This window comes from Muscardinus avellanarius, assembly GCF_963383645.1.
Source record: "Muscardinus avellanarius genome assembly, chromosome: 21".
In the NCBI taxonomy this organism is placed as follows: domain Eukaryota; kingdom Metazoa; phylum Chordata; class Mammalia; order Rodentia; family Gliridae; genus Muscardinus; species Muscardinus avellanarius.
Genome location: NC_137807.1, coordinates 22,658,556 through 22,683,150, shown reverse-complemented (window position 1 = coordinate 22,683,150; position 24,595 = coordinate 22,658,556). Strand labels below are relative to the sequence as shown.

The window sequence follows — 24,595 nt, the reverse complement described above, 5'->3', positions numbered from 1 at the left end:
GAGTCCCTCCGGGTCCCAGAGAGTCGTGTGCGAGGGGTGTTTAACACCAGGTGAACTCATCCTGAGTGACGAAGGGAGGAGGTAGAGACCCAGCTAGAAGGAATTCTTCATCCTGCTGTCCAACAGCAAACACGGAGAAACAGCTCAAGCATCCATTTTTTACAGCAGGTTACTTACACTTTTTTTTTTTTTTTGCAATATTGGGGATTAAACCCAAGAGCACTCTACCTCCAAGATATACCCTCAACCCTACTTTTTATTCTTTATTTTATTTATTTATTTGTAGGTCTGGGGATAGAACCCAGGGTCATTTGATCTCCAAGCTACACCCCCTGACCCATTTTTTTTATTCTTTATTTTGAAACCCGGCCTCACTGAGTTGCAGAGGGCCTAAGCTGTCCGCGAACCGCGATCCTCCTGTCTCAGACTCCCGAATTCTGGGAATGCTGGGATTACAAGCGTGCACCACTACGCCCGGCTCTAATTCTTTATTTTAAAACAGGGTCTCACCGAGTTGCAAAGGGCCTCACTAAGTAGCTGGGGCTGTCTACGAACCACGATCCCCCTGTCTCAGCCTCCAAACCACGATCCTCCTGTCTCAGCCTCCCAAGTACTAGGATTACAAGTGTACGCCACCACGCCACCACTCACACATTTTAATGGGGACTGGTTACAGAAGCAGTCTGGACCCAGTCAAAGCTTAGTGTAGATTCACAAGGGTTTTCTGTCCAGGGCCAGACAGCTAACACTTGGTTGTTACAGACCAGTGTCAGTCCCATTAATGAACCCTGACTAGGAGACACAAAAGTAGCCACAGATGACATATAAAATCATGTGTCGCTGTGTTCCAATAAAACTTTATTTGTGAACCCAGGGGCATTCTACCTCTGAGCTACACCCCCAGGCCAGTTGTTTCTTTCTTTTTTTTTTTTTTTTTTTTTTTTTTTAGTACTGGGCATTCTACCTCCAAGCTACATCCCCAGCTTTTTTATCATTATTATTATTATTATCATCATCATCATCATTATTTATTTTGAAACAGAGTCACACTAAGTTGCGGAGGGCCTCACTAAGTAACTGAGGCTGGCCAGGAACCTACGATCCTCCCGTCTCAGCCTACCAAATACTAGGATCACAGGCGTACACCACCATGCCTGGCTGGACAGTGACATTTGAATTTTACCTAATTTTCACATGTCACAAAAGAGTATCCTTCTTTTTATCCCCCCCCCCAATCATGTAAGCATATAAAAACCAATCTTTGTTCTTAGGTCACACAAAAACTGGCAGGGGCCCAGAGTTTGCTGGTATCTCTGGCAGACTACTAAAAGCACCGTTAACTATGCACACGCCTGTAATCCCGGTGCTTGGGAGGCTGAGAAGGAGGCTCACAGGCTTGAGACCAATTTAGGGGGAGTCTCAGCAACTTAGCAAGACCCTGTTGCTAAATGAATAAATTAGGGTTGGGGGTGTAACTCAGAGTTAGAATGGCCCTGGGTTCAATCCCCAGTACCTACCAAAAAAAAAAAAAAAAAAAAAGGAGGAGGAGCAAGTTTCAAATACAGTGTGTTCCGAATGATTCAGTGTTATAAACTAAAACATATCCCAGGCACATGCCTGGGATCCCAGGACTTGGGAGGCCGAGCAGAGGATCCCATAGGTTCAAGGCCTGTATGTGTTAATTTAGTGAGACCCTGTTTCCAAATAAAAATTATAAATAGGCTGGGGATGGAGTTCAGAGTTCAAGCCCTAATACCAAAAAAAAAAAAAAGGAACAGAAAAAAAACTACATTGAAAAAAGAAGACTGTCAGGATATACAACTGTTACTGCTCCCAGGGGTGGAATCGTGGGTTTTGTCCCTCCCTCTGGCTTAACTATAGTTTTCTGGACGTTCAACCACGGATGGGCGCATCGCTCTGGTAACTGCTGAAGCGCAACAAAATGACGACGGAAAGGAAAAGGGAAAAAAATCAAGTAGGCGGGGCCAAGGAGCCCTCTGGCACCGAGATGCCTGCACTAATCTCAGAAAATGACCTTAAAGGCGAGGTCCGCTCTGGACCAGGTCGACTGGTCCCGGGTCGCGGCTTGGAAACACGGTGCCCTGGGCCTCCGGGGTCCTTCTCGGGCTGGGGGGGCCCGCCACGCCCCCATGTCTAGGCACCTGTGCGCTCCGGACCCCTCCTCCTCCAAACGACGCCACTCTGCCGAGCCTGGCCTCCTCCTCCAAGGCCAGCCGGCGCTCGAGGCGGGCTCCATCCACCCAGCGGTCAAAGTTTAACTCGCATTTCCTGGGGTCGGGGTGCTAGGAGGACGCGGGGCCTGACTTCGGGGATGGGGGCGGGGTCGCTGCATAGATTCGTAAAAGATAAGTCGTTAGAATCAGAGGCTTACTTACTTTACTTTGCGATCGGGGAAACAGACCTTGCATTTGGCAGGACTCATGTCGATCGACCGGCCGCCGCTCAATCCCACCCGGCTCCCGCTGGGGTGCAGAGGGCATGCACCCCCAAAGGCCCCGACGCAGACCCGGTCCCGGGGCCCCGCGGGGCGGCCAGGTCGCCGCCGGGAGGCGGGGGTGCGGTCCTGCAGCGCCTCGGGCCGCGTCCTGCGACAGCCGGCCTGCACCCAACTCCGCGCTGCGCCGGCCCCATCCCGAAGTGCGCCCGGAGCGCCGGTGTCCGGGGCCGACGCGCCCGCCCGGCCCCGCCCCCAGGCAGGCCACGCCCCCGGATAGGCCACGCCTTCCGTCCGCCTCCCAATCAGGCCACGCCTTCCGTCCGCCTCCCAGTCAGGCCACGCCTCCCGCCCGCCTCCCAGTCAGGCCACGCCTTCCGTCCGCCTCCCAGTCAGGCCACGCCTCCAGGCCCCGCCCCGGCTCTGACTCCCAGGCCACGCCCAGGCCCCGCCCCTGCTCCCAATGTCCCCGCCTTTACGGCCCCGCCCCTCGCCTAGCCACGCCCACTGAAGCCTTCCCCGGCCGACTCGGCTGACCTTGGGCGCCGGAGGACTGCAGCCCGAGCCCATTACAGACCCTCTCCCTCTCTCCAGCGGCCCTGACTGGGGCAGCAGAGTCTAGATCGCATATCCCGACATATCGCAGCGATGGACAGGCTTGTATACACCCAGGATTCGGGACTGGTGGAAAATTCAGGAAATGTCAAAAGAGAGGTCACCGCTGTGTCCCCCCCCCCCCAGTTCGTACCTGGAGCACGCTTTGAAGGACGGGGTCCCCTGCGGGAGCGGAGCCTCCAGGACTGGGAGGGAGGACCCCAGCTGCCCCGCCTGCGACCCCCACAGGAGGCGAAGCCCCGGGGTCGTGCGAAGTGCGGGCTGAGCCAGACAAACCCGCTGCAGTCGCGAGGGGCGAATGATGCTTCAAATAATACAATTAACACCTCCCAAACCCAAAACACTTCAGTGAAAATACTGTCCGAGCGGAGCGTGTGGCTTAGCCGGCAGAAATCGCTTGCTCGGTGTGAGCGAGGCGCTGGGTTCGATCTCAGTGCAAGATAACAGCAACAAAAAAATAATAATGATGATGGTGATAATAATAAATGTAAACTATATTCATAGCAAGCAAACGTGCAAAAAATAACGTAAATGTTGGCCTTTACAAGGCACAGGCAGGGCCGCACCTCCAGGGGGCGCCGCGCGTCACAGTGTCAGCTGTGACCCTTCCCCGGTATGAGCAGCCCTGCCGAGGGCAGTGGTTGGCTGTTCTCTTTTCACATTAAATAACACTTCAACAGCAGCTCTTAAAAAATAAAAGGAGCGGGAGCCGGGCGTGGGGGCGCACGCTTGTCATCCCAGCCTTTGGGAGGCTGAGACAGGAGGACCGCGGTTCGCGGACAGCCTCAGCTCCTTGGTGAGGCCCTCTGCAACTCAGTGAGACCCTGTTTCAAAATAAAGAATAAAAAAAATCGGACTGGGGTATAGCTCGGAGGTAGAATGCTCCTGGGTTCCATCCCCGGCATAAATAAATAAATAAATAAATAAACAAACAAACAGGTAGCCGGGCATGGTGGCGCACGCTTGTAATCCCAGCATTCAGGAGGCTGAGACAGGAGAATCGCGGTTCGCAGACAGCCTCAGCTCCTTGGTGAGGCCCTCTGCAACTCAGTGAGACCCTGTTTCCAAAAAATAGGGCTGGGGGTGTAGCTTGGAGGTACGATGCCCCTGGGTTCCATCCCCAGTACTGCAAACAATAAAAAAATAAAATAAAACAAAACAGGTGAGCAAAGCGGTGCAGGTTTGTAATCTCAGTACTTGGGAGGCTGAGATAGGAGGATCGCAGGTTCGAAGACAGAATCAGCAAGTAGTGAGACTCTCATCAATCTAGCGAGACCCTGTTTCAAAATAAGAATAAAGTAGGTGTGGGGGTGTAGCTCAGGGGTAGAAAGTCCCTGATTCAATCCCTAGAAACACACACACACACACACACACACACACATACACACACACACACACACAGAGAAAAATCTTAAATCTTCCAAGTTTTTTTGTTTGTTTTGGAGTTTTGGTACTGGGGATTAATGCTCAGAAGTTCTACTTCTGAGCCAGACCTCCAGTCAGTCCTATTTTATTTTTTATATGGAACAGGGCCTCGCTGAGCTGCTGAGGCTGGCCTCAAGCCTGCCATCCTCCTGTCTCAGCCTCCCAAGTACTGGGATTACAGGTGTGCATAGCACCACACCCAGCTCCAATTATCCAATTTTTTTTTTTTTTTTTTTTTTTTTTTTGCGGGTCTGGGGATGGAACCCAGGGGCATTTGACCTCCGGGCTACACCCCCTGCCCTATTTTTTATTCTTTATTTTGAAACCGGGTCTCACTGAGTTGCAGAGGGCCTCACTAAGTAGCTGAGGCTGTCCGCGAACCGCGATCCTCCAGGTCTCGGCCTCCCGAATGCTGGGATTACAAGCGTGTGCCAGCACGCCCGGCTCAATTATCCAAATTTAAAAGTAAACATCTTGGGCCAGCGGATGGGGCTTGGAGGCAGAGTACTTGCTTGGCCATTTGCTCCCCAGTACCACACACACACACACACACACACACACACACACACAGTCTGGGAGTTGGGGTGCGGTCAGTGATAGGGCAAGGGCCTAGCACAGGCGAGGCCCCGGGCTCCATCCCCACACTGCCAAAAGAAAAATAAATAATCACTCAACATAGGAAAAGCCATTGAAATTAGGAAACGAAGCTATTTCAAAACAACTTCTACCCTGCCCAGTCAGTCAGTCAGGATCGTGCAGGAAAGAATGCTCACGAGCTTCCTGGGATTGTTCTAGAATTTTCCTTCGCAGTTACCATAACCCCAACACTCCTTGAACAGAGCCTTCTGCCTCCGGGCTACACTCCCAGACCTATTTTGTATTTTATTTGGAAGCAGGGTCTCTTAAGCCAGCTGAGGCTGGCTTCGAACCTGCAGGATCCTCGATCCTCCTGTCTCAGCCTCCCGAGCGAGGGGATGACAAGCGTGCGCCACCGCGCCCGCTTGTGTGGATATTTTACGTTCTCTGCTAATACTGCCTGAAGGGTGACTAGCACACTTGGCTTCTATCCGAGTGTAAGCAAAGGGAGTTCACCTAGATAGATTTAGATTGCCCTTTGTGTGTGTGTGTGTGGTACTGGGGGTGGTACCTGGGGGCATTCTCCCGTGGAGCTACACAGCTACATTCCAGTTCTATTTTTTCTGTATTTTGAAACAGGGTGTCACTAAATTGTGGAGGGCCTAAGTAGCTGAGGTTGGCTTTTTCAGCTTCCCAAGTACTGGGATTACAAGAGTTCACCAGCATGCCTGTTTTTTGGGGGGGTTTTTTTTGCGCGTCTGGGGATGGAACCCACGGGCATTCGACCTCCGAGCTACACCCCCAGCCCTATTTTTCTTTATTTTGAAACCAGGTCTCACTGAGTTGCAGAGGGCCTCACTAAGTAGCTGAAGCTGTCTGCGAACCACGATCCTCTGGTCTCGGCCTCCCAAATGCTGGGATTACAAGCGTGCGCCACCACGCCCGGCTCAATGTTTGTTTTGTTTTTTTGTTTTTTAGGATTTCCCTAAACTGACAAAGCTGCCTGGGGAGGGGTGCGAACCCCGAGGCAGAAAGAGTCTGCCTCACAAGTAGTATCTCGCAAGAATCGTGGGTTCCCACGAGTAACACTCCCCACCATGCAGACCTTAAAAGAAGGGCACGGGGGTCTCCAGAACTGCCAGCCCCATCCCCGGGAGAACCGTACCATTAAAGCTGATACTGGACTTCTCTGGTGTTTTACATTGTATATGGACTTGCATTTTACTTTACTCTGGGCTCAAGAAATACTCCTATCCCAGCGTCTTAGCAGCTAGCACTACAGATACAGCCCACCACACTGGGGCTGATTTTTTTCTGTCTGTATTATTAGGGAATAGAAGATGGGAAAGATAGAATACTATATACCCCTGCACACTACACCACCTTCATACATGCAGCAAAGAGTTGGCTTATCCTTTTCCTTTTTTATATCTGTGATTGAACCCAGGGGCATTCTTTCTACCTCTGAGCTGCACCGCCAGCTATTTTTATTTTTATTTTGAAACTCGGTCTTGCTAAGTTGCTGAGGCTGACCTCGAACCTGTGATCTTCCTATCTCAGGCTCCCGAGCGCTGGCATTACCGGCATGCACCACCATGCCCGGCTAACAATTGTTCTTTGCAACAAAACTGTTCACAAGTCGCTGCAGTTGTGATGGTGTTCAATCCCCCCCTCTCTCGGACTTATCAGAAGCTAAATTCATTATTTTTTTCTCTTTGCAGTACTGGGGATTGAACCCAGGAGCATTCTACCACTGAGCTACACCCACAGCCCTATTTTATTTTTTATTTGGAAACAGGGTCTCTAAAAGATGCTTGGAGCCAGGCGTGGTGACGCACGCTTGTAATGCCAGTACTTGGGAGGCTGAGACAGGAGTATCGCAGGTTCGAGGACAGCCTCAGCAAGTAGTGAGACTCTCATCAACCCAGCGAGACCTTGTTTCCAAATAAAAATAAAAGAGGGCTGGGGGTGGAGCTCAGAGGTAGAATGGCCCTGGGTTCCATCCCCAGTGCCACACACAAAAAAGAAACATGGCATAAACCTTAGCTTCTTCTCACACCATCCAGCCCATCCCTGCTGTGACTCACCCTGGCCTAGCACTCAGCCTCTCTGCGGTAATTGACCGGGTGGAGAGGGGCCCTAAACTCACAGGTGTACCCCATTTTCCAGCAACTAATTCTCCTAATTCCCTCCACCAGGGGCCTTCGAGAATGCAGTCCAACCTGCAGAGGCCGCAGCCCCAAGGTCATGGAGCTTACAGGTCACCCAGGAAGCTGCCGGCCTCCTGACCTTGCCCCTAAAGGAAAGAGAGCTGGAGGGAGGTGATTTTTCGATTTTTCGGGAAGCCAGGCCCCTCTCCCCCAAGGGCAGGTTAAGTAGCAATGCCTACATTCACAGTTCAGGGTCTGAATTAGAATGGGGCTCACAGGCTGTCTGAGGCCTCAGACCTCACTGGGCTGATTTTTTGTTTTTTGTTTTATTTTCAGCGCTTGGGATTAAACCCCAGGGGACATTCTACCTCCAAGCTATAGCCCGGCCTGAGTTTTCATTCTGTGTGTGTGTGTGTGTGTGTGTGTGTGTGTGTGTGTGGTACTGGGGATGGAACCCAGGGGCATTCTATCCCCTGGCTACACTCCCAGACCTATTTTATATTTTATTTGGAAACAGGGTCTCACTAAGTTGCTGAGAGCCTCACTCAGTAGCTGAGGCTGGCCACGAACCTGTGATCCTCCTGTCTCAGCCTCCCAAGCACTGGGATTACAAGCGTGGGTCAATTTATCTAGGAAGTTAGAGGACTGGTTCACTCTCCACACACACACTAGTGTGTGTGTGTGTGTGTGTGTGTGTGTGTGTGTGTGTGTGTATTACTGGGGACTGAACCCAGGCGTGCTCTACCTCGGAGCTGCACCCCCAGCCCTATTTTTTATTTTGAAATGGGGTCTCAACAAGTCCCTGAGGGCCTAAGTGGCTGAGGCTGGTCTCAAACCTGTGATCCTCCTGTAGTTTTTATTCTGTTTTATTATTGGGAAATGTCAAAATGTTATAAAAAATGATACTTTGAGAAAAATGTTGAAAAAGCAGAAGAAAATTTAAGTTGTTCATAATTGTACTACATAAAAATAGTAATTATTCACTAACTGAAAATACTCCTTAAAGTATAGTGCATGTGTATACGTGTGCACATGCACACACACACACACACACACACACACACACACACTTATTAAACTCAAGCATTTTGAGTTTACTATGTCCCAGGAACTGTCCTAAGTACATTATACACAATCTACATCCCTTATCTGAAACTCCAAGAGCCTGATATGCTTTGAGATTCAGAATTTGTTTTTATTTCTTTGTTTTTAAAGAAGGTAAAGGCTGAGTGTGGTGGCACACACCTATAACTCCAGTGCTTAGGAGGCTGAGACAGGGGCATCACAGGCTCAAGGCCAGCCTCAGCAACTTAGTGAACCTCTGCTTCAAAATAAAAAATAAAACAGAGCTAGAGGTATAGCTTGAACATAGAATGCCCCTGGATTCAATCTCTAGTATAAAAAAGAGGGGGGGAAATAGTTTTATAACCCATATTGTCATATTAATATTTCAGCAGAAGCATGGATAGACACACACACACAAAAAAAAAAAAAAAAAAACAGGGTAAAGATTATAAGTAACTTCACATCAGTTCAGGACCGGTTTTGCTAATAATTAAGTTCACTGTCAACTTAAAAACTTCACGCTCATCGCTTTAAACTTTAGCACCCCTGGGTCCGTTCCATTCAATCCAGCCCACAGTACACACCCATAGGTGTTGCCCTTAGGGAAAGAGGCGTAAAAGGTGGTGCGAACCCTGGCCTCTCACGCACACCCACTGTGCACTAAGTCCGGGGGGGCTGTTTATCTAACAAAATAGGGGGGCGCAGAGCAGCCGTCTTCACCTCAGTGCTTGGCCACATCGCGCAGTGTTCTCACCCGCTCTGTTTCTAAGAGCTGCCTGGGAATTACGGCCCTCAAGGACTGTTTCTATAACACAATTTTTTTTTTTTTTTTTTTTTTTTTTTTGGTGGTACTGGGGCTGGAACCCAGTGGCATTCTACCTCCGGGCTACAATCCCAGACCTATTTTATATTTTATTTGGAAACAGGTCTCTAAAGCCAGCTGAGGCGTGATCCTCCTGTTTCTGCCTCCCAAGCTTGGGGATTACAAGCGTGCGCCACCACGCCCGGTCAAGGACTGTTTTTAAATCCAAGGGAAGGCCACGTCCCAGCCCCTGACCTGAGATGAAGGCTCAGAGGAGCAGGAGGAGAGAAGAGAGACCAGAGCGGACTGCGCAGTCACCGGATCGATCGTCTCGGGCAGCCCTTGCCAACCAAGTAGGAGATGGGAGAGGAAGGATGGGGTTACGTAACAGTATTAAAGGCAGAAGAAAACTTCAAAATTGGACTTTGAGAGTCACAAGATACGTGCAAGAAGTATTTTATGAAAACAAAATTCTACGGCTACTAAAAAAACAACAAGATGCCTGTTCATCCATCCAGCTGTTCACCCCTCCTTCTATCCGTTTATCCATTCATCTACCCATCCAGTCACCTGTCCTTCGTCCATCCACCCCCATTCATTCGAGTGCCCCATTCCTCCGGTGCAGAATTCTGTTCTGTGGGAGCTCACGTGGCTTGCTTCATTCATACAATGGGAAAACCAGAGACCATTATGATAACGGCCCTGTATTTGTGGAACTTGTAGACGGTACGGGGAAACAGGGCACAAATAAGTAACCAAATAAGGTTAAAAGCCGCAAGCACCTCAAGGTGTGATTATGTGTCCTGGAGACTGCAAAATAGAACAGTCAATAAAGAATCTGGGCGCAGGGGGCTGGGGATACTTTAGTATTTTATTTTTTGTGTGTGTGTGATACTGGAGATTGAACCTATAGGCACTTTACCTCTGACTTACACTCCCACTGGAAACCCTTCTACCTCCGGGCTACACTCCCAGACACATTTCTCTTAAGCCAGAAAGGCTGGCTTTGAACCTGCGCTATCCTCCTGTCTCCACCTCCCAAACCCAGGGATTACAAGCGTGCGCCACCATGCCCAGCTACTTCTTTTTATTTTTAAACAGGGCCTTATTATGTTGCTGAGGCTGGCCTAAAAACTGTAATCCTCCTGTTTTAGTCTCTCAAGCACTGGGATTACTGGTGTGCATCACTGCACCCAGCGAGGAGGCACTCTTTTTTAATATGTGGTACTTAGGATTTAGCCTTAGAATTCTACCTCCAAGGGTATTCTACCTCTGAGCTACACCCCTAGCCCAATTTTATTTCTTATTTGGAAAAAGGGTCTCACTAAGTTGCAGAGGGCCTCACTAAGTTTCTGAGGCTGGCTTTCAACCTGCCATCCTCCTGTCTCCGCCTCCCATATACTACGATTAAAAGCGTGCGCCACCATGCCTGGTTTGGGGGTTGGGGGGGCACATTAAAGGTGGGATATAACCAGGGGAGGCCCCTGGAGGAGGTGACTTTGATGGGCAAAGATGTGGGGGTGACGGTAGGGCCCACTAAAGAATTTGCAGAACCCAGTCAGTGCAAAATAAAATAAGGAGCTGCTTCCATATTAAGAAAAATAATAATAATAAAAATTTTTTTCAGTACGGGGATTGAATCCAGTGGCGCTCTACTAATAAGCTACATCTTCCCCCACCTCCCCTCCACGCCCAACCCTCTTCATTTTATTTTGCGACAGGGTCTTTTCTAAGTCACCCATGCTGGCCTCGACCGTGCCATCTTCCTGCCTCAGCCTCCGGTCCAGTTAGAGCCACAGGTGCGGGGCCACTGCGCTCAGACTTCCAAAATCATTACGAATCACGAGACGATAGCTGCAGAGTAGAAAACCAGGCATGTGACCCCTCTGAGAGCAAGGCCCAGGCCCTGGGAGCAGCTGGCCCTGGACAAAAGAACATTGTGTTTCCTAAGGAACCGCAAGTGCTAAGGCCCAGAAGGAGGATGGAGGGCTGCGGCAGAGAGGAGGCGCGGGGCCCTCGCAAGATCGCTTCTCTGCCCCGACGAACACCCCGGTTCCCCGCATCTGATGCTTCTGTCTGAGATGGGGAAAGGGTTAAATCAAGGCTGGAAAGACCGGCCCAAACCCCTCCTTCCTGCTTGAAATACCCTGAAATGTTAGGAGATCTGGCTGAGAGTCTAGACTGTTCAGCAGCCGCTGTGACTGGAATGTGTCGCTCAAAGTTCACATGTTGGAAAATTAATCCCCCAATTAATTCGTAGATAGATAGATGAGATATACATACGCATACATATGCAACATAAATATACATATATATACACATATACATATATATGTACTGGAGATTGATGAACTCCCAAATTCATATATATATATATACACATATACATGTATATATATTTTTATATACATACACATACATATGCAACATATATACACATAATATATACATATATATGTACTGGAGATTGATGAACTTCTAAGTATGTATATACACACACACACACACACACACACACACACGTATGTTTTACATAGATATGTATAATATATATGTATATGTACTGGGATGGAACCCAGGGGTATTCTACCTCTCAGCTACACCCCCAGTTCTGTTTTAGTCTTTTTTTTGAAGAAGGGACTAAGTTCCTAAGAACCTCACTAAGTTGCTGAGGCTGGCCTTGAACCCACAACCCTCCTGTCTCAGCCTCACAAGTACTGGGATTACAGATGTGGGCCACCACCCCAAATTGATATTTGGCTGGTATTTGGAGGTGGAGTTTGGGGAAGTGACTAGGCTTAGATGACGTTTTGAGGGTGGCTTTGGTGGCTTCAGAGGGAGAGGAAGAACAGCCCAGCGTGGGCGCACACATACACCTGTGATCCCAGTACTAGGGAGGCTGAGTCGGGAGGACCACAGGTTCATGGCCAGCCTCAGGCATTTAGTAAGGCCCTCTGAAACTTAGGGAGAGCCTGTTTCAAAATAAAAGAAAAAAGCTGGGCATGGTGGCGCACGCTTGTAATCCCAGCGTTTGGGAGGCTGAGACGGGAGGATTGTGGTTCGCGGCCAGCCTCAGCTAATTAGCGAGGCCCCTTTGCGAATCAGTGAGACCCTGTTTCAAAATAAAGAATAATAGGGCAGGGGGTGTAGCTCGGAGGTAGAATGCCCCTGGGTTCCATCCCCAGACCTGCAAATAAATAAATAAGTAAATAAAATCTCAGCTACTTAGTGAGGCCCTCTGCAACTCAGTGAGACCCGGTTTCAAAATAAAGAATAAAAAATAGGGCAGGGGGTGAGGCTTGGAGGTAGAATGCCCCTGGGTTCCATCCTCAGTACTACAAAAATAAATAAATAAATAAATAATAAAAGAAAAATCAAATCAGGCTGGAGTATAGGTTGGAAGTAGAATGCCCCAGAGTTCAATCCCCAGTACCACAAAAATAATAAACAAATACACACACACACACACACACACACACACACACACACACACACAAATAAGCTTAGCCGGCATGGTGGCACACACCTGTAATCCCAGTACTTGGGAGGCTGAGACAGGAGGATCACGGGTCAGCCCTCAGCAACTTAATGAGGCCCTGTTTCAAAATTAAAAAAAAAAAACAACCAGAACCAGATATGGTGGCGCACACTTGCGATCCCAGCCAGCATCCGGGAGGCTGAGACAGGAGGATCGCAGGTTCGCGGCCAGCCTCAGCAGCTTAGCGAGGCCCTCCGCAACTCAGTGAGACCCGGTTTCAAAATAAAGAATAAAAAACTGGGCTGGGGATGCAGCTTGGAGATAGAATGGCCCTTGGTTCCATCAAAGTAAAAGGAAGGAAGGAAGGAAGGAAGGAAGGAAGGAAGGAAGGAAGGCGGGCGGGCGGGCGGGCGGGCAGGCAACACATCCCTCCATCTTCTAACCTACCATTTATTGTTTTATTCCAAGTCCTTTAGCTATCTCCGTTCACGGAGCCCTCGCATGTCCTGGGAATCAAAGACTTCGGAAATAATAATCCTCTTTTTGTCAAGCCTGTGGGTTTGATCAATTCACACAGCTGGATGCTTATTTTGTATTTATTCTTGGTACTGGAGATGGAACGCAGGGGCACCCTACCTCAGAGCTAAGCCCCAAGTCCTCCTTATTGATTTATTTTTATTTTGAAACAAGGCCTCCCTAGGTTGCTGAGGCCGGCCTCGCACCCGCGACCCTCCTTGCTGGGCCTCCCGGGATCAGGGCTGGCAGGCTTGTGGCTCCCGGCCCGGCTACAGCTGGCTCCGTCTTCTCAATGGACGAGGCCTAGCTGGTGCCCCCAGCCACGTGAGGCTATTTATGCTTCGCATGAACTAAAATTAAATTGTTACATCCGAGCCGGGCGTGGTGGCGCACACTTGCGATCCCAGTATGACTCGGAGGTAGAATGCCCCTGAGTTCCCTCTCCAGTGACACACACACACACACACACACACACACACACACACACACAAGTTAAATCCAGCTCCGTGGTTACACTGGTCACATTTCAAATAAATGCTCAGCGGTGGGACCAATGGCTACCTTATAAGATGGAGGCAGGTCTAGAACATTCCATTCTAGAACTTTCCATTATGGCGGGAACTTCTGTGGAACCATTCAAGTCTAGCTTCAAGCTGGACTTTAGATCTTCCAAGAAGCGTTCCTTCTGGACCTGACCATAGGGCTGGGGATGTAGCTTGGAGGTAAAATGTCCCTTGGTTCTATCCTCAGTGGAAGGAAGGAAGGAAGGATGGATTATTAAACTTAATTCTCTTGGGTATTATTTTTCACCTTGTCCTGTGTACATGAAAACCATCTACCTTTCCTCTTTCTTTGTTTCTTTTTTTTTGTGTGTGTGTGTGTGGGTCTGGGGGTGGAACCCAGGGGCATTCGACCTCCGAGCTACACCCCCTGCCCTATTTTTTATTCTTTATTTTGAAACCGGGTCTCACTGAGTTGCAGAGGGCCTCGCTAAGTAGCTGAGGCTGTCCGCGAACCGCGATCCTCCTGCCTCAGCCTCCCGAATGCTGGGATGACAAGCGTGCGCCACCACGCCCGGCTTCCATTACTATTTTTTTTTTCTTTGTTTTGAAAGAGGGTCTAAGTTGTGGAGGGCCTCGCTAAGCAGCTGAGGCTGTCTGCGAACTGCGATCCTCCGGTCTCAGCCTCCCAAGTACTAGGATTACAAGGGCGAGCCACCGCGCCCGGTGACATACAGTCATCTTGGCTCAGAACTCTTAAAAAGCCCCTGAGCCGGTGTGAGACCCTGTGTGCGTAGTAGGTACTCAAAAAATGCTTCTGAAAGGAGGAAAAGAAGAAAGCCAGGCGCTTGCGGCTTCTGCTTGTGTAAGAGCTATGCTGGAAGCGTGGGTTTCAACCATTAAGCAGAGACCAGCATCCTTGAGAGGGGGGCAGAAGGGTGCAGCCCCACTCCAACATGGTCCACACAGGCGCGCGCACACACAGGTGCACACACACACACACACACACACACACACACGTGCACGCACACCAGGTACCTCATAGTGGGCGCGTGGGCCTCGGCTTCGCCTGTGGTCAGGGCCGCCTCCAGGGCCACGGTGCCCAGGCTGGCCCGGCTGCCCTTCCTGGGAGAGTCCCGGAAGGAGCCCGCGCCCTGGTCCTCGTCGGAGGAGTTTTCATCAAAGGAGCCCAGGATGAACTTGGTCATCAGCTGCCTCTTGATGTCCGCCTGCTTCTTGTCCTCCTTGCAGAGGGATCTGTCCTGCCGGCGCTGGGGCCTGACCGGGGAGGACAGGCCGTTGGCTTCGGGGGCCTCTGGGCCTCGCGTCCCTGTCTGGTGGGTCTGGAGTTCTGGGGACGGTCCCGCGTCGGTGGAAGAAACGGGGTTCCTGGGGGGCTTCTGGTGTGAGGCTGGCAGGCCCGGCCGGCAGGCGCCTTTGGGGTTTCTGTGGGCGGCCGGTGTGGACGTCCCGGGAGGGTCACTGCGGGGCTGCAAGGCCTCCTGGGAGCTGTCGGGGGGCACGCAGGGCTCCAGGCCTCCGCCGAAGCTTTTGGTGACTGGCTTGGGGTCTGTCATCTCCGCCCAGAATTTTAACCAGGAAAAGGTAAGGCAGCAGACAATCAGGCAAGATAGAAAAAGAAGGAAAACCATTCAGAAAATCTGTAAAGAGAAACAGAGAAACGTCTTACAGTCTTCGTGATCAACTATTTCTGCGGTTTTTTTTGTTGTTGTTGTTGTTTGGGGTTTTTTTTGGTGTGTGTGTGGTGCCAGGGATGGAATGCAGGGGCATTCTACCTCTGAGTTACACCCCCAGCCCTATATTTATTCTTTCTTTCTTTCTTTCTTTCTTTCTTTCTTTCTTTCTTTCTCTCTTTCTTTCTTTATTTATTTGTGGGTCTGGGGATGGAACCCAGGGGCATTTGACCTCCAAACTATACCCCCAGCCCTATTTTTATTCTTTACTTTGAAACAGGGTCCCACTAGGTCGCAGAGGGCCTCACTAAGTAGCCGAGGCTGGCCACGAACCTGTGATCCTCCAGTCTCAGCCTCCCAAGTACTGGGATGACCAGCGTGATCCACCACGCCCGGCTGTGATCAACTATTTCCATAGGCCAAAAGCTACTAAAATGGGAACTTTAGCCCCTAAGGGACAGTGTTGAGAGATAAAACCTTTTTCTTTTTCTTTTTCTTTTTCTTTTTTTTTCTTTTCTTTTCTTTTTTTTTTTTTTGGTATTAGCTATTGATCTCAGGGCCCTTTTACCTCGGAAATTACATTTTACCTCAGAGCTACATTCCTAGCCCTATTTTATTTATTTATTTATTTATTTATTTATTTATTTATTTATTTTGGTGGTACTGGGGTTCCTGGAAACCCTTCTACCTCCGGGCTACACTCCCAGACCTATTTTATACTTTTTTATTTTTGGAAACAGGGTCTCTTAAGCCAGCGCGGCTGGCTTCGAACCTGGGAGATACTCCTGTCTCCGCCTCCCAAGCGCGGGGATTACAAGCGTGCGCCACCACGCCCGGCTTATTTTTATTTTTGAAAGAGTCTCACTACTTGCTGAGGCTGTCCTCGAACCTGCAATCCTCCTGTCTCAGCCTCCCAAGTACTGGGATTACAAGTGTGCGCCACCACACCCACTTGAGATGAGACCGTTAAGAGTTGCTTAGCTCTGCAACCTAGTCAGACACTGTTAAAAAAAAAATAAAAGCATCAGGCGTGGGGGCGCACGCTTGTCATCCCAGCATTCGGGAGGCTGAGACGAGAGGATCGCGGTTCGCGGCCAGCCTCAGCTACTTAGTGAGGCCCTCTGCAACTCAGTGAGACCCTGTTTCAAAATAAAGAATAAAAATAGGGCAGGGGGTGTAGCTTGGAGGTAGAATGCCCCTGGGTTCCATCCCTAGTACTGCAAAAAAAAAAAAAAATTAAATATCCTTGATATTTGAACATGTTTTAGCAATTTCTGAGGCAGCTCAAAGCCTGGGGGAAAGCTCCGTGGTGGAGTATTTTCCCGGCACGAGTGAAGCTCGGCGCGGCAACAATAAACCAAGGATCCAATTTTGCCACGATTCTATGTGAGGAGCATTACAAAAGAAAGACCTCGAGCTCGAGCGGCGGGCCTGGCATCAAGGAGGCACTTGTCATTTGGACAAGTGTTCAGAGGGCAGCAGGAATGTTCCCAGAGTTTCTCAGAATTACGCACTCCTATGGTTCCTGAGCACGTGGGGCCCCGGAACTGAAGGCGTGTCCGCAAGTGGGATTTTTCTAGGTAACGCATAGGGTCAGGAGGGCTGTTTTAGTTCTTCTTCCTCTGAAGATCAACAATTTTCTTTTTTTGTGTGTGTGTGGTACTGGGGATGGAACCCAGGGGCATTCTACCTCCAAGCTATACCCCCAGCCCTCTTTTTTATTCTTTACTTTGAAACAGGTTCTCACTGAGTTGCAAAGGGCCTCACTAGGTAGCTGAGGCTGGCCGCAAACCATGAGCCTCCTGTCTCAGCCTCCCGAATGCTGGGATTACAAGCGCGCGCCACCGCGCCCGGCTCAACGAGTTTCTATTTTAAGGAAAAGTTAGCTGAAGATGGTTTACCATCAAGGTAACACATTAGTGGGGAAAAAACATCTGATGATCTCAGTTGATGAGGAAAAATAAAAGCCCTGGAGAAAAGCCTGCATCCTTTCATGACCAACACATTCAGAAAAATGGGACCTCCAGTTTCACCTTTCTTCCTGAGCTGTGGAAGGTGTTTAATCAGCTTGATCCAAGAGTCACCAGGGACGTGCGGGCAAAATATGAAGGTGGAGGGGTGGGCGTGGTGGCGCGTGCCAGGAATCCCAGCACTTGGGAGGCTGAGACAGGAGGGTCACAGGTTTGAGGCCAGCTTCAGCAAGTAGTGAGCCTCTCAGCAACTTAGCAAGACCCTGTTTCAAAATAAAAATAAAATAGGGCTGGGGATGGAGCTCGAAGGTCGAATGCCGCTGATTTCAATCCCTAGTATCAAACACACACACACACACACACACACACACACACACACACACACACGTTACCATAAGATCCAGTTACGACTCACACATCTAGGTATATCCCAACTGAATCAGAAATTAGAGCCGGGCGCGGTGGCGCACGCTCGTAATCCCAGCATTCGGGAGGCCGAGACAGGAGGATTGCAGTTCAGCTACTCAGTGAGAGCCTGTTTCAAAATAAAGAATAAAAAATCGGGCTGGGGGTGTAGCTTGGAGGTCGAATGTCCCTGGGTTCCATCCCCAGTACTACTACTACTACTACTACTACTAATAATAATAATAATAATAATAATAATAATGATGATGATGAAGAATCGGAAACAAGACTTCGGCAAACACTCAACAGAACCATTGGTTTCTTTCTGACGCCCACGCCCGTCCTTACCTCAGGACTTCTCAACCGTGGCCCTATTGACATTTGAGACTAGAACATTCTCTGTGTAGTGGGACCACTCTGTGCATGGTGTGAGTTGAGCCGTATCCCCATCCTCTGCGGGTGCCTGCCAGCAACAGCACCTTCCTCAGAGGGGCAACCCAAAAATGTCAAACGCCAGCGGGGCTTGGTGGTGCACGTTTGTCTAATACACACACACACACACACACACACACACACACACACACACACACACACACACACACACGGTCAGAGTCTTGAAATTGCTGGCTAACCTGTGCCCTTGGGAAAAATTCTGAAGTTAGCAATTGGCAAAGGGTATTGTCAAAAATGTTGCAAAAGCCACCCTGGCTTCCTCGGGAGTTGGACAGGTTCAGGTCCTCGTCCTCCCCAGGTAGGGGTGTGGGGTGTGCCCGGTGCAGCGCCCCCTCTGGCCCTGGCTCCCATGGGGGGCCACGCCCTGGCTCCCTCGCGCCCTCTGCTGGCCATGTGCGTTTATAGCCCCGACACAGGCTTCCACCAAGTTAGCCAGGGGGGGCACAGACTCCCATCTCTGTATGGCGATGACCTAAGGGGCTGCCTCACTGCCTTCCCTGGCCAGGTGAGTGGCCCTTGGGGACATGCGTTTCTGGATCCTTGCACCCAGGTTGGTGGAATGGGTGGAGAATTCCATGCACGCACACAGAGCACCAAGCAGAGGTTCGAATCAAGGTGCGATTTTGATTTTAGGGTCTTTCTTTCTTTCTGTCTTTTTGGTGGTACTCAGGTTCCTGGAAACCCCCTACCTCTGGGCTACACTCCAAGACCCATTTTATATTTTATTTTTATTTTGTTTTATTTTATTTTTATTTTTATTTTGGTGGTACTGGGGTTCCTGGAAGCCCTTCTACCTCCGGGCTACACTCCCAGACCTATTTTTACATTTTTATTTGGAAACAGGGTCTCCTAAACCAGCGCGCGCGGCTGGCTTCGAACCTGCGCGATCCTCCTGTCTCCGCCTCCCGAGCGCGGGGATGACAAGCGTGCGCCACCACGCCCGGCTTAGGGTCTCATTTCTAACACGCATTTCTAACATGCCAGGAGAATGAAAGGGTGTCTCTGGGCAGCTCTTAAGTTTGAAAGTACCAAGGAGAATCTGTCATACAAATATGGCCAATGGGCTGGACATGGTGGGCATGCCTGTAATGTACTTGGGAGGCTGCGACAGGAGGAACACATATCAGAGGCCGACCTCAGCCTCTTAGCAAGACCCTCAACAACTTAGTGAGACCCTGTTTCAAATTAAAAAATAAAATAGAGCCGGGCGTGGTGGCACACGCTTGTAATCCCAGTATTTGGGAGGCTAAGACAGGAGGATCATGGTTCATGGATAGCCTTAGCTACTTAGGCCCTTTACAACTTAATGACATGGTGTTTCAAAATAAGGAATAAAAAAAAAAAAACATGGCTATGTGTATAGCTCAGAGGTAGCATGCCCCTGGGGTCCACCCCCAGTACCACAATAAATAAATACATAAACAAATAAAATATGGCTGGGGTGTACTCAGGTAGAATGCCCCTTGATTCAATCACCCTACCTCCCCACACACACCTGGTATTGCTAATAAAAGAATAAGGCCAGCTGAGTATGGTAGTGCATATCTGTAATTCCTATATTTGGAGGCTGAGATAGGAGGATCACAGGTTTGAGGCCAGACTTGGCAATTTATAAAACTGGGGTTGTAGTGTGGGGATAGAATACTCCTGGGTTTAAGTCTCTCAGTGAGGAAGGAAGGAAGGAGCAGCAAAGAACAGTATCAGAGCAAAACGATGCCACAACGGCGTGGGGCTCATCAACTCTGAGAACAGGTTGCTTACGTTGAGTTCTACCTCAAAGCCAATCAGATTTTGCAAGTTTTGCCTGATGCAAGCTCTTGGAGAACTTGCTCGGGAAACCCTGGCTGGCCGGAAGTGTAGGTGGCCCAACGGGGCCGTGAGAAGATGGACGGTGCCGTGGCTTGGATGGGTTCACGTGTGGGCCTTGGGGAGGCGGTGTGGCAAGGTGGTGGCACCTTTAAGAGGCGGGGCCTAGCGTGAGGCAGGTAGGCCAAGAAGGTGTCACCTTTGGAAGGGATTATTGAGCCATTTCTTGTTAAAAGAACAAGCCTAGAGCTGGGTGTGCGGCTCAGTGGTAGAGCTCTTGCCTGGCATGCGCAAGGCCCTGGGGTACATCCCCACCCAGAGAAAAGGAAAAGAAAACAGCAAGCCTTGCTCCGGATTCTCTTTGTCTTCTTTCTTGCCCTTTGATGCCTGCCTCTTACTTGTGTTCCCGCCATGGTGTCGTCTGCCATGTTGTGATGCAGCCAGAGGCCCTCACCAGAGCCAAGAAGATTTGCTGGATTGATGCTCAGAGCTGTGAACTACATAAACCTCTTGTCTTTATAAAAATGCCCGTGTTGGGTATTGTGTCATAGCACCAGAAAACAGACTAACAAAGATGGGGGTGTGCAGAGAGAGGGGTTGGGAAGACGGGCAGGTGCTCAGACCCGAGCACGACGGGTGATTGAGGGGTGGTTGGTGGCAGCGCCGAGCTGGACGCCGGAAGCGCCCGCGAGTGGAGTGACCGGCTCTTCTCCCCAGTTTGGCCTCTTCCTCTCACTCTGCGAACCTCTAAGGTCTGCTGCTGTTCTGGTGGGGACTCATGGGATGTAAGACCCTAAAGCTGCCTCGCCAGGGTGACCCGCATAAAAATAACCTCAGGGTCTCTCCCGGGTCATGATACGAAACCCCAAGTCACTGCAGGAGAACATTCCCTACTGGGTGTGCAGAGACGCATGGGGAACTGTCTGAAACTTCATGACCCTCCGTTTCTTCCTCTATAAAGTCCCCGGATCTCCCATCAACACCCCACCGCCAGGCCTCAGGACAGCCTCGTGGATGTAGCTACCGTTACACTGTCATTATTTTAGTTTGGTAAACTGTGGCTCGGATAAACTCAGTAAGTTGTCGTGGCTCAAATCCTGGCCCGGAACTCATAACCTTCCCCACAGCTTGCTCCGAAAATGGCTATCAATAAATCCTACAGGCTGTTACACCAAACACAGAGAGACCCTGAGACCAGACAGACCCCTGGCCGTGCACCTGTCGACTAACCATGCCTGACCTGGACTGTGGTCTAGGAGGACCACTGTCCAGGGAGTCTGAGTTCATGAGCAGCAGAGACCAGGGGAGGCCTCCCAGCACACCTCTGTGAGCCCCATCAAACCCTTGGCTGAAACAACCCAGCTGATCTGCAAAATCAGACACCGGCCAAAGCTGTTTTCCTTTCTTTTTCTTTTCTGGGTGCTGAGGATCAAACCCAGCGCCTCGTGCGCGCCAGGCAAGCAGCGCCCTGCCACAGAGCTATAGCCCAGCCCAATTTTTATTTACTGAAAAACCAAACCCAAGCAACAGCTGCCACTTGCCAGAGTCATCTCGAGCCCTCTGCGATGCCTGTTGGAAGCAGCTCAGCTTCAAGTGCTGGCCAGCGGCCAAGCAGTACAGTGTGGGGTGGGGGTCACACTGCTCTTGCCCACCTCCCCACACACCCCCCACTTGGCCAGGTCTCTGAGGGGCAGTGGGTGCACGTGCCCTCATGCACCTGAACTTCCCGTCCTAGCCGGGTCCCCTCCTGAACAAGCACCTGCGCCCACTTACCCTGGCTGGGGACGTGGCCACCAGCTCCATTCCCCTGGGAGTCTGACGGGCGCTCCCGGCTTGCGGCTGGGCTGGGTGACTAAGGGAACCTGGCTGTCAAGTGTCACCTTTCAGCAGGAGGTTGGTGGTGTGCCATCAGGCCACGGGGGAGGGGCTTGGCCGCCGCCCAGCAGGATGAGTTTCCCCAAGTCACAGCCTGGTAGCAATTACCTGCCACTGACAACTTGAAGCCATCTGCAAAGGGACCGGCTGGGCCCTCAGCAGCCTCCAGGTGAGATACTCCAGGCTGGCCGCGCACCCCATCCCCCTGGGGCTTGCATACGCTGAGACCTCAACCTACCATACCATCGTCCCTTGACCAACTCTATGCCTATCAAGTTGGTTCCAAAAGCTCCCCGGGTCCTCAGAGCCTCAGGCAGACAGAGAAAAGGATGGAGGGTTGTCTCCTCCATCAGACACCTGCCCGGAGGGAAGGCAGGACACAGCATGGCTTGGGTTTAGCCACGCGGTGGCCGTGCAGAGAAATGATAGGGTTAGGACTGAGAGTGGGTGGCCGAGGCCCCTGCCGCCGGCGGGAGGGTGGTGCAAGGTGCTTTTGCAAGTCCAGAAGGATTCCAATACCTGATAGGCACAGGCCAAGCCGATTAGTTATTAGATTATTAGACTCCACCTGTGCTCCTGCCTGGGGGAGCGGGGGTGTCTTACGTCCTTCTGTTTCTGAAAAACCTGCTTCCCGGTTCAGCACCTGCGTTTGGCAGTCGAGCAAAGAGAGGCCCAGAGGTCACACTTGACATTAGCAACAGAACCCAAGAATAGACCAACGTTCCCAGCACCCGGATAGTACCCGTCTATTCCCAAAGCATTATTGGCAGAGAAATCAAAGGACACTGGACACCGCGTTTGGTTTCCTGGAAAGTGAGCTGTGTTCACATTTCAGCTCTGCCACCCATGCGGTGGGTGGGCTTTGGGAGAGTTAAACATCCTCTCTGAGCCCGGCGTGGGGGTGCCCGCTTGTCATCCCAGCATTCAGGAGGCTGAGACAGGAGGATCGCGGTTCACGGACAGCCTTGGCTACTTAGTGAGGCCCTTTGTGACTCAGTGAGACCCTGTTTCCAAATAAAGAATAAAAAAAATAGGGCTGGGGGTTTAGCTCAGAGGTAGAATGCCCCTGGGTTCCATCCCAGGACCACACACACACACAAAAATTAAAATTAAAAAACAAGCCGGGCGTGGTGGCGCACGCTTGTAATCCCTGCGCTTGGGAGACTGAGACAGGAGGATCACACGGGTTCCAAGCCAGCCTCAGCTACTTAGTGAGGCTCTCAGAAACTTAGTGAGACCCTGTTTCCAAATAAAAATATAAAATAGGTCTGGGAGTGTAGCCCGGAGGTAGAAAGCCTCTGGGTTCCACCCCTAGTACCACCAAAAAAAAAAAAAAAAAAATTAAATTTAATTTAATTTAAAAAAACACCCTCTCTGATCCTTAGCCTCCGTATCTCAAAGCGGAGATAAGGAAACTGCCTATATCAAGGGTCAGTTGGGCAATCAGAGCCTAGAGCTGGGAGTACAGCTTGTCTCTGCCCCTCTTGGAGATGGGCATTCGCCACCTGTGCTCAGAGAGCCTCAGGCAGGATTCGGTATTCTGTCCCTGACAGACGGGGTTATCCAGGATGAAGTGTGCCAAGTGTCTAAACTAGGAAAGCCAGGGAGCCCCCAGCCTCCCAGCCTGGCGGGATTATTGGGGGGATCGGCCTGGCTAGCTCAGCCGCTCACCCCAACACAACCTCCTTCGTGGGAATTCCAAGATGAAGGATGGACGGGCAGCCACAGGTGGGCCTGGCCATGAGCAGCCTCCTCCACCAACGGACAGGTTCCTACACACCGGCCTGTTCTCAAGGGATCGACCAGCCCAGACCGGACAGGGAGACCCTCCAGCCAAGAGCTGCGAGGGGTTCATTCCTGGGGTGGGCCTTTTTGCAGAGGGGAGGTCCTGGGCCTCCAGCAGCCTGGGTCAGGCTGAACTAATGTCTCTGCTGTTCCCTGAGCCAATGAGATGTTTGCATGAGCTCTGCTTTTAGAGCAGCAGTAGGTTTTTAGGTTTTTCTTGGGATTTTTGTTTTGTTTTGTTTTGTTTTTGGGTACGAAGGATTAAACATAGAAGCATTCTACCTCCAAACTGCACCCCTAACCCTTTCTGTTTTTTACTGGTATTTTTTTTTTCCATACTGGGGATTGAATTCAAGGGCGTTCTACCTCTGAGCTATACCCCTCTTTCTACTTTTTACTTGTATGTATGTATATATGTATTTTGTGGTACTGGGGATGGAACCCAGGGGCATTATACCTCTGAGCTACATCCCCCAGCCCTATTTTTTATTCTTCATTTTGAAACAGGGTCTTACTAAGTTGCAGAGGGCCTCACTAAGTAGCTGAGGCTGGCAGCGAACCTGCGATCCTCCCGTCTCAGCCTCCCAGGTACTGGGATTATAGGTGTACGCCACCACGCCCAGCTACTTGTATTGATTTCCGCATGTGGTACTAGGGATTGAACCCAGGAGCATTCTACCTCCAAGCTATACTCTCAGCCTTTTGTTTTGTTTTGAAACAGGTCTCGACAGGTGGCTGTAGGTCTCCCTAAACTGCTGAGGCTGGCCTTGAACTTGCGACCCTCCTGTCTGAGACTGGAATTACAGGTGTGTGCCACCATACCTGGAGACCACACCAAACTTCTGAAGAGGTTAATCTCCTGGCCAAGGGCCTTGGGGCTAGCTTCCCACCCCCAGGGGAAAATCTGCTCTGCTACCCACGGCTGACAGGGCTGGTCCCCACGGCCAGCACCTCCTTCACATATTTCCCTAGAGATCTCAAAGCCCCCGAGCAGCTCGCCTTGGTCCTGAGCTCCTGCAACTTTG

At 50.6% G+C, this 24,595-nt stretch overlaps 1 protein-coding gene across 5 annotated transcripts in view; it reads right to left on the bottom strand.

Moving 5' to 3' along the window:
- Positions 1-15,234, bottom strand: part of ACACB (acetyl-CoA carboxylase beta) — a gene marked incomplete at both ends in the record, with an annotated part of 109,158 nt that extends 93,924 nt beyond the window's left edge. For 3 of the 5 annotated variants that reach the window (XM_080717528.1, XM_080717529.1, XM_080717530.1), the window contains one exon: positions 2,397-2,443. In XM_080717528.1, coding sequence (XP_080573654.1) covers positions 2,397-2,443 — 47 coding nt within the window. Of the gene's footprint in view, positions 1-2,396; positions 2,444-14,620 lie in introns of those variants that run through there. The other 2 variants (XM_080717526.1, XM_080717527.1) reach the window with 1 other exon arrangement.
- Between the last annotated feature and the right edge of the window lie 9,361 nt (positions 15,235-24,595).